Raw genomic sequence first — 14,733 nt, 5'->3', positions numbered from 1 at the left:
TGCCAAGCAAAACTAAAGACCCAAGGTTTCTAGCTGTTATAGGAAGAACTCTTGGTGTGAGGACCAAGGTTCATCGTTTATACACACTTACGTTTTTTACCTTGGAAAAGTCCATCCTCCAGGTCCCTGGGGTCTTCAAACGTTTAAACTCTATTTTGCGTTTCCCAATGTAAACTGTTATTCCCAAATATGGTTGCCTGCTTCTAGGCATGAATAGAAAGGATGCAATAAGCACGGACTAGTGTCTTAGGGAATTTGGTAAGAATACACCATAGGAAGAGTAAACATGATTTCTGACCTTGAGTAGTTTTCAATTTCACTGGTGAAGATGCACACGTTGTTTTTGCTCCTGTTGTTGCTGTTGCCCTGCCATCCGGTTGATGGCAGAGGTTCCGGTTGAAACCGTAAGGGCAGTTCAGAGAAGGAAAAGAGCTATACGGACAACAGCAGGGAAAGCTTTATGGAGGAGGTGAGGGCAGAGCCAGGCCTTGAAGGACGTGGAGCAAGCTTTTATATATCTAGAAGAGGTGGAGAATACCAAGAGGTACTGAGCACAGCTTTAAAAAAGGTGGGCGGGGGGGGGGGCGGCGCCTGGGTGGCTGGGCTCAGTCGTTAAGCGTCTGCCTTTGGCTCGGGTCATGATCCCAAGGTCCTGGGATCGAGCCCCGCATCGGGCTCCCTGCTCGGCGGGAAGCCTGCTTCTCTCCCACTCCCCCAGCTTGTGTTCCTGCTCTTGCTATCTCTCTCTCTCTGTCAAATAAATAAAAATTTAAAAATTAAAAAAAAAAAAGGAGGGCGGGGCGCCTGGGTGGCTCAGTTGGTTAAGCATCTGCCTTCAGCTCAGGTCATAATCCCAGCGTCCTGGGATGGAGCCCCACATCGGGCTCCTTGCTCAGTGGGGAGCCTGCTTCTCCCTCTCCTCCCCACTCGGGGTCTCTCGCTATCTCTGCTATCTCTATCTCTCTCTCTCAAATAAATAAACAAAATCTTTTAAAAAATGAGGGAAAACCAGCCTTAGGAGTGAGTGAAGCCCCTGGAGAATATTTGAAGAAAGAGGAGGCTGTGCTTATACCACTGGAGGGCGTGTGTCACTGACTTTGTGATAAACATCCTTGATCAAATTAGAAAGGAGACTATCTGGAGAAAAATGAGAAACTCTGTGAAAACACATCCTAAGATTCTCCATCTACCAGGGAGGAATTAAAGACTGAATTTTTAGGAGAATGCAGATGAAAATGCTTAAAGATACAGTTGCCCGCCCTTGTCACCCACATAGCTGCCTTGAGGCCTTGGAAATGATTTCTAATGCCTTTGTTGCAGAAAACTTTTGCTCCACTATCTACAGCAGCAAAGCACTATTATTCTTACAGGTCAGGAAAAGCAGGAAGTCCGGTAGAATCCTAAAATGCGGGGACAAGATACATTTTCGCCTCCAGAGGGCACTGCTGCTTTCAAAAAAGGACAACTTCCGCGTCTGCTTGTCTGTGGCGCCCAGTGGGCTTTTGTTTTAGATGCTATTGTACTTGTTTCTCCCTTCAGACCTGGGGATGATCCTTGAAGCCCTAGGGAGAGACTTGGTCATGGGGGCAGCATTCATTTAACACCCCCCAAAATAAAAAGAAGGAGCATAGTGCCCCATTCAGTCTCTTCCGCTTTATTATTTTTTTTTTTTTTGAGAGAGAGAAAGAGCAAGCACACAGGGGCGGGGGGGGGGGGGGCAGAGGAAGAGGGAGAGAGAGACTCCTAAGCGGTGGCTACGCTCAGCTCGGGGCCCCACCCAGGTCAAAGCTCCAACTCACCAGCTGCAAATATGACTCCCATGCCTATCTCTAGGCTATGCTTCTTCTGATCCTCAATTTTCAACTCTCCCTGAGCTGAGATCAAGTGTCAAAAGCTTAACTGATTGAGCCACCCAGGCGCCCCCTAAATCACTTTCAAATATGCCCCTATCCTCCTTTCCCACTGACACCATTTCATTTCTGGGCCTCAGAGCCTCTTGCCATACATTCTTCTTAAGGATTGAGATGTATCCAATTTTACATCCTATTGTTTGAATAGGTATAATGTTTACTGGTTCAAATTTAGAAAAACTTGAAACGCTCCCTCTTACGCCCCCCCGCACTACCTTTCCTTCCCAAATGCAATCGGTGTCATTAGCTTCTCCTGTATCCTTCCAGAGGCATTTTTACACACAGGGTAACATCTTTCACACACTCTTCGGCATCTTGCCTTTCTCATGTCATGTATCCTAGAGATCTTTCCATGTTAGCACGTTAAGAGCCTCTTCATTCTTCTTACTGCTCTTTGCATTCCATTGTATAGATGCACCATAAGCTGTTAAACTTTTAGGTCCCCCTATTTATGGACATTTAAGGAGTTTCCAATCTTCTGCTATTGTAATAAAGGCTGTAAAGAACAACTCTCTACATAGGCCACTTCACACAGGTGTTAACTGATCAATGGGCATAAACTTTTAAAAATATGGCTACTAAAATACTTGAAATGACATATGCCCCACCCATTCTATTTCTGTCAATCAGCACTGATCTAGACCCTTCCTCTGTCCCCTCTCATCTCCTCCAAGGCCAATTGCTCCCTCTCTGCTTCAGACCACAGGGCTTCTAGCGCCTCAGACGTTCCCCACCTCTCACTCTTTTTAAGATTCTGCTTCAAACTTACTCCTGGAGGCCGTAAGAGATTTTGCTTCCTTATTCACAAGTCCATCTTCCCTTACCAGCCTCTGAGGGCAGGGCCTCTCATCTTTCTTCCCTAGGACACAGGGGCATTACCCAGGTCAGTACCGTCAGCCAAACCAAGGAAAGTCCCAAGAGCCAGTCTTAACCAAAGGATACAGTTGGAGGGAGGTCACTGGTGGCCCTATCATAATGCAGGCGAACCAATTCAAATTTTAAAAGGAATGTGAGTACGTTTCACCTGCGTTCAGAATGTGAATTACATTTTCGCTGCAAATAATAGTAAGAAGAAGAAGAATGTAAAGGAATCATAAACACAGGAGAAATTTAATTTGACTTAAACCTCTGAGCCGTCCCCACCCTCACAGGGGACACCTGGCCCTGGGAACCCGCTTCTCGCCCGCCCCCCACCCCGCCTGACCCCGCAGGAGAGAAGCGGCAGCGACAGTTCCCACCGCCGCCCGGGGCGCGGGTCGGAGGCCCGGGGCCTGGACCTACTCACCCGACCGACCGCCGCAGGAAGGGCGCCCGAGAGGAGGTGGGGAGCGGCTCTGCCTGGCACGGGGAGGGATTTCGGGGAAAGCGAAACTGAAACTTTGCGGCCCAGGACTGCGGGGCGCCGCTCGGCCCCACTGCCCCCGGAGCCCGACGCCCGGAGCTATGGCCTCGACCCTCCGCCCGCCGTCCCCGCTGCTCGTGCGGGTGCCTGAGTCCTGCCAGCTCACACGCTGGAAGCTGGAAATCTACTTCCAGAGCCGGAGGTCCGGCGGCGGGGAGTGCACCGTCCATCCCCTCTACCACGGGGACCGGGTCACCTTCCTGGTGAAGTTCATGGAAAGGGCAGGTGAGCAGCGGGGCCAGGACTGCGGGTGCCAAGGAGCCTGGCCCCGCGGGATTCCAGGCAGACCCAGCTCATGCTGACCTAGGAGAGATGGCGGGAGAAAGTATGGCACCCTCTGATGGGGACAGGAACCGGGGGCTGCTGCTGCCTAAAAAGACACAGCCCAACGGGGAGGATAGAGCCCAGAAGCGCCCAGTCCGTGATCTGGTCTGACCACATTGTAAAGTTGATGCTTTCCAGTATCCTCACCCTAACTCAAATTTCTCAGGTCTGGGAAGGACACCTTTCCCTCCCCCCAGACACCTGTATGGAAACTCTGGTCATGTAGGTACTCCATTTTTATGTTTTAATTATTCCACTCATTTGTTCTTGAGAATTACAAAAGTAATATATGCTCACTATAGCCAAGTGGGAAAAGAATAAAGAAAACCACCTGGAGATAAACAATATGGCACATTTCTTTGCAGCCTTTTTCTATGAATGTCAGTCAGTCAACATATGTTTACAAAATTCTGAGGCTGTACCTTTGATGCCTGCTCTTTTCACTTAACTTTATATAATGAGTATTTTTCCATATCATTGAAATGGGAAACTGGAGACCGTTTCAGAAACATGACTTTTAAAGAGTGTATCCCATTATCAGGAGCTTTTCATTCCTACAGTAACACATAAGCTGGGGGCGCCTGGGTGGCTCCATTGGCTAAGTGTCTGCCTTCGGCTCAGGTCATGATCCCCGAGCCCTGGGATCGAGCCCCACATCAGTCTCCTTGCTCACTGGGGAGTCTGCTTCTCCCTCTGCCCCTCCCCACCACTCGTGCTCGCTCTCTCTCTCTCTCTCAACTAAATAAATAAAATCTTTAAAAACAAACAAAAACATAAGCTGCCCATGTTAGAGTTTGAATAGTTCCTCCACAGTGCCCTGTCACCAACCCATCATTCCAGGATGCAGGGAGCAGCCTTCTTGGGAAGCTGCCGGGGCAGGGTATGGATGCATGAATAAGAGGTTTATTTAAAGTCTTTCCCATGTGTATGTGTATCTATAATGTCTCCACTGAAGCTAAAGAGGGAGTCTTGAAGAAAGAAAAGCATCAGATTACGATTGACAACAAACCTGTGACTATTTTTCTGGAGCCCACTGAGAATCCAATGGAGAGGAATGCAAGACCAAGAATGTCTTCATTGCCACAGTCACAGGAAGGGGTGAGTTCTGGTGAGAAGCATCAAAACGAAGAATATATTCCTGATGTTATGGATTCCTGTCTCCAAAAGGTAAGGATTGAAAGAGGAGGGGTGGTATGTTCTTACGCCTTCCACTCCATTCACCGTACCTTTCATTATTGATCCAACCACCACTTGCTGATGACTTACCAGGAGGCAGGCCCTCTTTTGGGCATTGGGACACAGAAGTGAACACAATAGACAAGGTCCCTGGTGGGTGGGGAAGTACACAGAAAGACAACAAGCAAGTAAACAAAATAAATGAAACAATTTCAGGTAGTGATATGTGCTAAGAAGAAAATAGAATAGGGTTTTGCCTTAGAGGGTGGCAGGGCCAAAGTGAGGAAGGGGAAGGGGGTGATGCTGCTTCTGACCAAAAGTCAGAGACAACTTCTCTGAGAAGGTAACATTTGGCCTGAGACTTGAGTGATGAGAAGGAGCCAGCCATGTAGTAGTTTGGCAAATCAATATCAACTTCCTGTCGTGTGCCAGGCACAGTCACAGGAACTGGGGATATAGCCAGGAGCATAGACCCTGCTCTCAGGGAGCTTACATTCTAGGGAGCAAAACAGATGATGATAGTAAAAAAAAAAAAAAATAGATATGTAAAAAATGTCTGCCAGTGGTAAGTGCTAGGAAGAAGAATAAGACGGGATAGGTGATAGACAGAGACATATCTTTTTTTTTTCAGACCATTATTTTAAATAAAATACCAAGGGAAACCTCTCAAATGGGGTAATGTTTGAGTAGAGACATGAATGAAGTAAGGGAGCTAGCTAAGTGAGGTAAGAATGTTTGAGGCAGAGGGAAGCACAAGTGCAAAGGCCCTGAGACACGAGCTTCTATCCTAAACCCCAGGGGCTTCAAGGAGGGAGACCACTGTGGCTAGAAGGCAGTAGGGAAGAGAGAGAATGACAGGCGAGGAACAGGGAGAGGTAGCCAGAAGTCAGGCCTTTGGGGGATGAAGGTAGGGACTTTGGATTTTAACTTCAATCTTGGGGGATTCATCCGATGGTTTTGAGCCAGGGGACTGGGGTGATCTGGTTTATACTTCTAGAGGTTCACTTTGGCTGCTGTGTGAAGGACTGAGTGTAAGAATGGGGCCAGAGTGGAAACAGGGTGAGAGCCCAGTTAGGAGGGGTTGTGGCAGGCCAGGAGCAAGATGACAGTGGCTTGGACTCTGGGTGGTCCTGGCGGAGGTGTGAGAGGTGGCTGGATTGGGGAAACATTTGAAGGAAGATCTGGATGAAGGATGTTACATTCGGAGGAAAGAGCATGTGCGAAAACCTTGAGGAGAACAAAACATAGAAATCTTGCTTTTATATTACATTCAGTTTGCATCTGTCCCTTCTAGCTTAATCTGGCGTTTTTATTCCTATATTTGAGCTTCCAAAGGACAGGACTTAGAGGGCCTAGCAATACTGCATGCAGTTAGGTATTTAGTTTAAAAAAGGAGGGGGGTACTGAACATGAGAAAAAACAGCAAATAGGAAAACACATCCTCTTCAGATTTATGGCTCCCCTCGAAGCTCACAGACTCGTGTGAGAACCACAGCAACTTGCCCAGAAAGCAGATGTGCCTTCCCTCCATCCCATTCCCCAATAGCGGAGAGAGCGGACGGCTCCAGAATCCAGACTTTTTGTCCACATTACTTTTTAAATATGCTCGTGCCCAGGCCCTATATTTACAACAGAATCTCTGGAGATGTACCTGGGCCTTGGCTCTTCTGCTTGTTTGTTTTTCTTTTGTTTTGTTTTAATTCCCCAGGTGATTCTCACGTGCAGACAGAGCTGAGAACCTCTACGCGTAGCATGCTGCATCCTCTGCAAAAAGGATTTGAAAGAAGTCACCTTCTGGTTGTTTCTCTGGTCTCTAGGCATTGTCTTGATAGGAGACTGTAGGGCTGACATCTGAGAGCTTTTATTTGTTCTTTTTAAAATTTCAGATCTTTCTTAGTGTCACGGCGGACCTGAACTGTAACCTGTTCTCTAAAGAGCAGAGGGAACACATAACCACTATCTGCCCCAAGGTCAAAAAGATGGAAGGGGATGATGGAATTGAGAAGGTGTGTGGTACCCTTGGAGATATTGAAAAAATACATCATTTCTTGAAGAAGCAACTCCAGGAAAGTGGGTGCAAACATGAATCTTCCCCTTTGACAACAGAGAGCGAGCCACTCCATCAGCAGGACCAAAACAGCTGTGTTTCTCCCTTCGAACCAAAAACCAGGGCAGAAGACAAAAGCAACCGTCTTGAAATTCCCTTGCCTTTCTTTGAATACTTCCAGAATACCTATCCTGATAAAATAGACTCAGTACAGAGAAGATTTGGTGTAAAAATAAAAATAAATCAGGAGAGTTCTCTGAATACTGTCTATTTAGACTTCACCTCCAATCAATCAGGTGACGTCAAAGCCGCTAGCGAATCTTTTGTCAGTGAATTTCAGAAAACCATAGGATCTCTGGAGCAGAAATGTGTTGCTTTCGCAGACAGTGAGCAGGCAAATAGGATCAAACAAGAATTGAATCAACGGTTTACAAAGCTCCTTATAAAGGAGAAAGGAGGAGAATTAACTCTCCTGGGGACCCAAGATGACATTTCAGCTGCCGGATATATTTTTGCCCTAAAAGCCTCTGAAAGTCTTGTCATGGGACCTGTGAAAATATCGACTCCCAAATGCATGATGAATGAAGTTGAGGTTGACACTGCTCACTATCTGCTTGTAAAAGCTGAATTATTCCAGGAGATGATAGAGATAGGAGCAAAGTACAATACTCAATGTCAGGTTTGGAAAGACACTAAGAAAGTCCACATTCTATTTGAACCTAAGGACAAAGAATTCGATCTGTCTGCCCATGCTTATGCAAGTTTCATTGATGCCTATCAACATGTGTCAAGTCAGCTGATGAGAGAAGTTCTTTCACTGAAACCTCTGGGCAAAATGAGAAAGTGCTTACATCAGACCAAGTTGGCTGATGACTTTAGAAAAAACCATCCTCATGTACACTCTGTACTAAATCAAGAGTCAATGACTTTGACTGGGTTGCCAGATCACCTTGCAAAGGCAAAGCAGTATATCTTTAAAAAAGTAGGAATGTCCCCATTAGCTGGAGATAAAAGGAATGAGGACGAAGAAACACCCATGGACATTGATAGGAATGATTCAAAAGTCACTTCACCAACATTCCAGCGCTCTGCCAGTTCTGGGGTGTCGGGAGTGGACGAGGAAGAGGAGGTATGTAGCATCTGTCTCGACATCATCAGTAACAAACAAGTGCTATCCAAGTGCAAGCACGCATTCTGCACCTCTTGTATCAACAAAGCCTTGTCCTATAAGCCGGTCTGTCCTGTGTGCCAGACTTCCTATGGTATCCAGAAAGGCAATCAGCCAGAGGGGACCATGACTGTCACTGTCCTGAGAGATGCACTTCCAGGTTATGAATCCTGTGGCTCCATTGTGATTGAATATAACATGAAAGGAGGCATACAAACAGTAAGTGTTTCTGAGCATTCTTTCCAGTATACTAGAATTATCAGAGCAAGAGACTGTTATGGTGCCGATTACTGGATATCCCAGGGAATTATTTCCATGTATATTTCCATATGCAAGGGCTTTAAATAGGAATAATAATAATATCAGTAATAAAGGTAGCAATGTTTGCTTATAACTTAGGTATCTTTTGTGTCTGTTAAGTCAGAGAAAGAGTGGTGGTGCTTATGTGTTAGAATGGGGCAAATCAGAAGATGGATAGTGTTTCCAGCATGAATTTAGGGAAAGAGAGAAATATGAAATATTGGGAATATGTGCGAACCTTTTTTTTTTTTTTTTTTTTAGTTTGCTCTGTCTGCAAATGAGCACATCTATCTGGGTAGTAAAATTTAGACTTGGGAGTGTTTTCATGTGATACTTTCTTGTCTTCGTACAGGAAGAGCACCCAAACCCAGGAAAGAAATACTGTGGAGTACAACGAAGAGCATACCTGCCTGATAATGAGGAAGGAAATGAGGTTTTGAGACTGCTTCGTAGGGCCTTTGACCAAAAGCTGATTTTCACAGTGGGGTATTCTCGAGCACTAGGAGTCTCCAATGTCATCACATGGAATGACATCCACCACAAAACGTCCCGTGTTGGTGGACCACAAATGTGAGAACCTTCTGAAACATAATGATTGCTAAACAGGATTTAGAGGTTCTAAGATATGGCAGTTTGAGGAGGTGGCTAGAAGGAGACTTTATAGCAGTAAAGTATTTTTTTTAAGTAAAGTTGACATACAATGTTACCTTAGTTTCAGGTGTACAACAGTTGATTTGACAGTTCTATACATTACCCAGTGCTCACCACAGTAAGTATAGTTACCATCTGTCATTTATTTTACAATTGGAAGTTTGTGTCTTTTAGTACCCTTCACCTCTTTTGCCTGTCCCCCCAACTCTAGCCCTCTTTCCCCTAGCAACCACCAGTTTGTTCTCTGTATTTACGAGAGTGTTTCTATGGGTGTGTGTTTTGTATTTTAGATTCCACATGTAAGTGAAGTCATATGGTATAGTTCTTTCTCTGACCTATTTCACCCAGCATAACAACTTCTAGGTCTATCTATGTTGTTGCGAATGGCAAGCTTTCAACCTTTTTTATGGCTTAGTATTTTTCCATTATACACACACACACACACACACACACAAATACACAAATATATACACACACATATACGTAATATATATGTAATCTTCTTAACCCATTTATCTATAGATAGACACTCAGGTTGCTACCATAGCTTAACTATTGTAAATACTGTTGCAATAAACATAAGGGTGCATATATCTTTTCGAACTTTGGGTAAATACCCAGCAGTGGAATTACTGGATCATACAGTATTTCTGTTTTTGACTTTTTGAGGAACCTCCATACTGTTTTCTACAGTGCCTGTACCAATTCACATTCTCACCAACAATACATGAGGGCTTGCTTTTTTGCACATCCTTGTTAACACTTGTTTCCTTTTTTTTGATACTAGCCATTCTGACAAGTGTGATGTGATATCTCATTGTGGTTTTGATTTGCATTTCCCTGATAATTAGTGATATTGGGCCCCTTTTCATGTGTATGTTGGCCATCTGTTATGTCTTTTTTGGAAAATGTCTATTCAGATTCTCTGCTCATTTTTAAATCAGGTTATTTGTGGGTTTTTTGGTGTTGAGCTATAATGAGTTCTTTATATATTTTGGATATTAACCTCTTATCAGATTTATCATTTGCAAGCATCTTCTCCCATTCAGTAGATTGCCTTTTTTGTTTTATTGCAAAACCTTTTTAGTTTGATGTAGTCCCAACAGTTCATTTTTACTTTTGTTTCTCTTGCCCAAGGAGCACATCCAGAAAAAAGTTGCTAAGACCAATGTCCCAGAGATTACTACCTGTTTTCTTTTAGGAGTTTTCTGGTTTCAAGCCTTAACATTTAGGTCTTTAATCCATTTTGAATTTGTTTTCGTGTTTGGCTTAAGAAAGTGGTTCAGTTTATTCTTTTCCATGTAGCTATCCAGTTTCCCTGGCACAATTATTGAAGAGATTGCCTTTCCCATTATATATTCATGCCTCCTTTGTGGTAGATGAATTGACCATATAAGTATGGGTTTATTTCCGAGCTCTCTATTCTGCTCCATTGATCTATGTGTTTGTTTTTGTGCTGGTACCATGCAGTTTTGATTACTATAGATTTGTGGTATAGATTGAAATCTGGAATTGTGATACCACCAGCTTTGTTCTTCTTCGTTAAGATTGTTTTGGCTATTTGGGGTCTTTTGTGATTCCATACAAATTTTAGGATTAAGTGTTGAAGTTCTATGAAAAATACTATTGGTAATTTGAGAGGGATGGCACTGAATCTGTAGATTGCTTTGGATAGTATGGAAATTTTAACAATAGTAATTCTTCCAATCCATGAGCATGGTATATTTTTTAATTTGTTTGTGTCATCTTCAATTTCTTTCATCAGTGTCTCATAATTTCTAGAGTACAGGTCTTTCACCTTCTTGGTTAAATTTATTCCTAGGTCTTTTATTCTTTCTGATGCAATTGTAAATGAGATTGTTTTCTTAATTTCTCTTTCTGCTTTGTTTTTAGTGTATAGAAATTACAGCAGATTTGTGTATACTAATTTTATCATGCAACTTTACTGAATTCATTTATTAATTAAGATAAAGTATTTTGAGAGATGCTAGTCTGGAATGATAATATCATAAGGCAGAAATATTGGTTCTATCATCTTCTACCCTCCAAACCACAAAATGTCACATAGGTACTAAATTTTGCATTAAAGGGAGGGAACTTCAGAATCTAGGATGAATGGTATCTAAGGTGATTTAATTTGGGGTTTCCTGTCTATTCGGAAGATAGATCCTAGCAATATTATTTACTTTGCCTTCTTTTAAAATCACCCTTTCTTTTACCCTCCCCTCCCAATGGTCCATAGAGATTCTAAATTCCCTTGGCCAATAGTACTCTAGGAAAAGTCTCAGTTAATGGTGGTGGAAGTTGTATTATAGGTAATCCAATTTTTTTTACTTGCTCTTTATGAAATTCAAATAGAATGCCTCAGACCCTTAGTATTCAAAAGGGAATGCATCCTGAGACTTTTGAAAATTTCCCAAATTAGAAAATTCTCCTGTAGAATATGATTACCCTCCATAATATATAGTGTAGTATGACTTTAGGAGAGTCACTGCTTACCATGAGCTGAAAATTTTTTAAAAAGTCTTATTGGAAGGCGGATCCTGGGCAGACAGCTAGGCTCACTTGCCAGCTAAATGGCTCACATCTGCACACTTACAAGTGACTGTAAGTCATCTGCCTTCAGGATTGTTTTTGAATGTTTGCAACACTGAATGTTAATGCCAGGGATCTACTGTAAAGATTCTTTAAGAGCATTTATGAAGAAGCTAAGGGGCTTTTTCCTTCTGCAGGTATGGCTACCCTGATCCTGGTTATCTGAAACGTGTCAAACAGGAGCTGAAAGATAAAGGAATTGAGTAAGAAGACTGCTGGAGGGCTGTCTTGAGCCAAGCTTTCAAAAAACACAGTTGAAGAGACGCCTTTTAAAATTTTTCATCTCAATGATGAGGCACGTGGGTGGCTCAGTCAGTTAAGCGTCTGCCTTCGGCTCAGGTCTTGATCCCAGGGTCCTGGTGGCTGAGTCAGGCTCCCTGCTCAGCGGGGAGCTTGCTTCTCTGCCTGCCCCTCCCCCTGCTTGTGCGCGCGCGCGCGCTCTCTCTCTCTCTCTCTCTCTCTCTCTCTCTCTGTGTCAAATAAATAAATAAATAAATCTTAAAAAATTTTTTTTCATCTTAAGAAGTGGTCTGTGTAAGAGTAAGAATGTGCTAGTCTGTCATTTCTGGAGTGTTACTTTTTGTGGAAGATAAAAGCTCCAAAGATTTGTGTGATTTTGTAGGTGTTGTGCCTCATTCTTGGGTCATCTTCGGTGGGGGGGAGGGGGTGGAGTGCTGTGGGTCTGAAATCATCTTCTGTGTTCTTCATTTGAAATAGTAGCTGTCAATTGATCCTTTTTATTGCCATCTCTGAGGTAGCCTTTTGGTTTTTTTTTGCTCCTTAAGTACCCTAAAAGTAAAATCCTAGTGTGAAGGGGGGATGGGGCTTTGGTTATGGAAAATTAGAGACACACAATCCCCTCCCTCCCTCATGGCCAGAAAAATGGCCAGAAGCAGAGATTGGGCAACCTTTGGTAATAAATGGAGTAAGGCTGTTCTTTTTCACAATACAGAGCCTGATGCACAGTTGGTGCTTCATAATTTTTTGCTGCCTGACTCAGGTTGCTAATAGCCCAGCAAAGGGATATATGTTCCCTAAATCTTTGACAGAGGCAAGAGTTAGGAAGCCATTCCTGGAGACCTCACCACTGATTTGGAAAACTGAGTTTCTTACTCCAGAACACTTAGCCTCTGAACTCTGAACTCTGAGCTTTGACCAGACCTCTAATTTGGTCCTTGCTCCCTCCTGATTCTTAAAATCTGCCATATGGGGTACATTTTCCCTGTCATACTAATGCTACATGTTTCTGAACATTTTTTCCCATGGATATTACTGTACTTTTTAAGTATACCCTGCTTCCAGTTGAACAGTTAAATAAGCTTACTTTAGTTTCCATAGACCATCATTTTCTCAGTAGTGTAGCCCCCACCATAGTAGTTTTTCCATTCTTTTACTAAAGTCCCACCAAGTCCTGTTTTCTCCCTTAAAATCTCTCTCCATAATACTCTCTGTGGACAAGAGACAAGGCAAGTTGAGCCTACTCTTAGGAATATATGGCATGTCAAAATGTACTTTTAAATGGTTCTCTAAGTCTGAAGAAAATTATGCTAGTAAACTATCTGGTTATCCGTGTCCCAACCTCTCTCCAAAGAAGAGGAACAAGAAGTCTTTTTCTTTTCCTAAGGATACACATATACACATGTATACATTTGTTAATCAGATAGTAATGGCTAATATTTATTATGGATTTATTTTATCCTCTTTATAAGAGCTTTGTATCTGCGATTAATACTATTAATGCTATCTCCATTTTATAACAGAAAACTGATGCATAGAGAGGTAAGTACATTAACAAAGGTCACATAGTTTATAAGTAGAAGTGCTGGGATTTGAAGAAGATAGTCTGGCCCCAAGCTTCCACACCCCAGAGCTACCCTGCCTCCTACAGGGGACTTCTCCATGGAGCTGGCTAAGGAGTTCCCATTATTCTGGCTTTCTCTCAGAAATGGATTCCTGTACAGTGCTCAAAGTAGATTTCTTCCAAGGAGGTCCTATTTGAAGAACTTAAAAAACCAGAATCTTCTCCTTTGTCCAGAGAGTTAAGGAAGCTTAAGTTAAGTGATAGGTCTTCTTTTAAAAATCAGATTATACCTTTAGTTTTTGATGATTCATTAAATTCTTTATTTACTGTTATGATTTTGTGTCTATGGATCGTTTAGCTGAATTTGCTTCAAAAAAGCAACAGTCTGGTTCCTGCTAAGTTCCGGATCCTTGATTGCAATGTGTGTGCAAAGGCAAGTTTCATGGTGAGAGTGGTTGGTGAGCCTTTGGATTACTGCTCTCGTTCTGTGGAAGGTATTATCATCTGTATCTGCTTTAAATAAAGTTATATCTGGGGGCGCCCAGGGGGGGTGCCTTCAGCTAAGTGTCTGACTCTTGATTTCGGCTCAGTCATGATCTCTCTGTCATGGGATGGAGCCCCGAGTAGGGTTCCAAGCTCAGCAAGGAGTCTGCTTGTCCCTCTCCCTCTGCTCCTCCCCCACCACCCCCTGCTGGCTCTCTCTCTCTCAAATAAATTAAATAAATAAATAAATAAACAAACAAACAAATAAATAAATAAATAAAATCTTACAAAGAAAGAAAGTTATATCCATATAGGAACAGATTGTCTGTGTCGTCCCTGTACTCCTTCTTTCTCTTCCCCTAGGATGAGATTCTGGGAGTTCTCTACAACCCCAACAGTGTACAGCAATATACCATGTGTGCAGATGTCTGCAGTTGATTTTGTGTGTAGCTATTTGCTAAGTAGCATCGCAGTAAAATGTAACAGGATTGACTTCACTACCACCAATTTCAGCTGTGAAAATCACATTCCTTAGTATTTTTTCTCCTTAACACATAGGTTACTACAAGATAAAAGTAGGCTACAGGCTTCATCTCTTCTCTCCTTCTAGAGAAAGTGGATGCCATACCCTATCAAACTGCACCTGCCCCCTCCTTGCTCCTAGAGTTGTTGTTTTTTTTCCCCACCTTTCTAGCATCAGTGCTGGATTACCCAGATAGCTCACTGGGTACCAGCAAATCAGGGCACCTTCTCTCTGAAGGAAAAAGAGAATTGAAAACAGTATTAAGATATTTGATGTTTTTCTAAAGATAGAAAGCTTCTACATCCAATTTCCCTGTGTGGGTTTTCCCTCCATACATCCAAGCAATTCTCTGA

General features: G+C 43.1%; 2 protein-coding genes across 9 annotated transcripts in view; one reads left to right on the top strand and one right to left on the bottom strand.

Moving 5' to 3' along the window:
- The window catches only part of PARP9 (poly(ADP-ribose) polymerase family member 9), a 28,820-nt gene extending 25,528 nt beyond the window's left edge, over nt 1-3,292 (bottom strand). Inside the window, exons 1-4 of one of the 7 annotated variants that reach the window (XM_027583941.2) lie at nt 2,680-3,158; nt 1,369-1,562; nt 299-518; nt 92-203 (exon numbers count right to left, since the gene is read on the bottom strand). In XM_027583941.2, coding sequence (XP_027439742.2) covers nt 92-115 — 24 coding nt within the window. In that variant the 5' untranslated portion in view covers nt 116-203; nt 299-518; nt 1,369-1,562; nt 2,680-3,158. Of the gene's footprint in view, nt 1-91; nt 204-298; nt 519-1,368; nt 1,563-2,679; nt 3,159-3,195 lie in introns of those variants that run through there. The other 6 variants (XM_027583943.2, XM_027583942.2, XM_027583944.2 and 3 more) reach the window with 6 other exon arrangements.
- DTX3L (deltex E3 ubiquitin ligase 3L) lies at nt 3,241-11,960 on the top strand. 2 transcript variants are annotated; one of them, XM_027583951.2, is made up of 6 exons: nt 3,241-3,537; nt 4,592-4,803; nt 6,699-8,246; nt 8,680-8,897; nt 9,040-9,096; nt 11,711-11,960. In XM_027583951.2, exons 1-6 carry the CDS (start codon nt 3,354-3,356, stop codon nt 11,778-11,780), a joined length of 2,289 nt encoding a protein of 762 aa, XP_027439752.1. In that variant the 5' UTR covers nt 3,241-3,353; the 3' UTR covers nt 11,781-11,960. The 2 variants fall into 2 exon arrangements, with proteins under 2 accessions (XP_027439752.1, XP_027439753.1); XM_027583952.2 differs by lacking the exon at nt 9,040-9,096 and having other exon boundaries at nt 3,246-3,537.
- Nucleotides 11,961-14,733: the final 2,773 nt, after the last annotated feature.

Source organism: Zalophus californianus, chromosome 1 (assembly GCF_009762305.2).
Source record: "Zalophus californianus isolate mZalCal1 chromosome 1, mZalCal1.pri.v2, whole genome shotgun sequence".
Lineage (NCBI taxonomy): Eukaryota > Metazoa > Chordata > Mammalia > Carnivora > Otariidae > Zalophus > Zalophus californianus.
This window is presented reverse-complemented; position numbering and strand designations above follow the sequence as displayed.

Excerpts from the sequence above, each read along its gene's own strand:
- DTX3L (XM_027583951.2), top strand. The coding sequence starts at position 3,354 with ATGGCCTCGACCCTCCGCCCGCCGTCCCCGCTGCTCGTGCGGGTGCCT. Across the intron at positions 8,247-8,679 it reads TGAAAGGAGGCATACAAACA|GAAGAGCACCCAAACCCAGG; the intron begins GTAAGTGTTTCT and ends GTCTTCGTACAG. Across the intron at positions 8,898-9,039 it reads CGTGTTGGTGGACCACAAAT|TTTCAGGTGTACAACAGTTG; the intron begins GTGAGAACCTTC and ends ATGTTACCTTAG.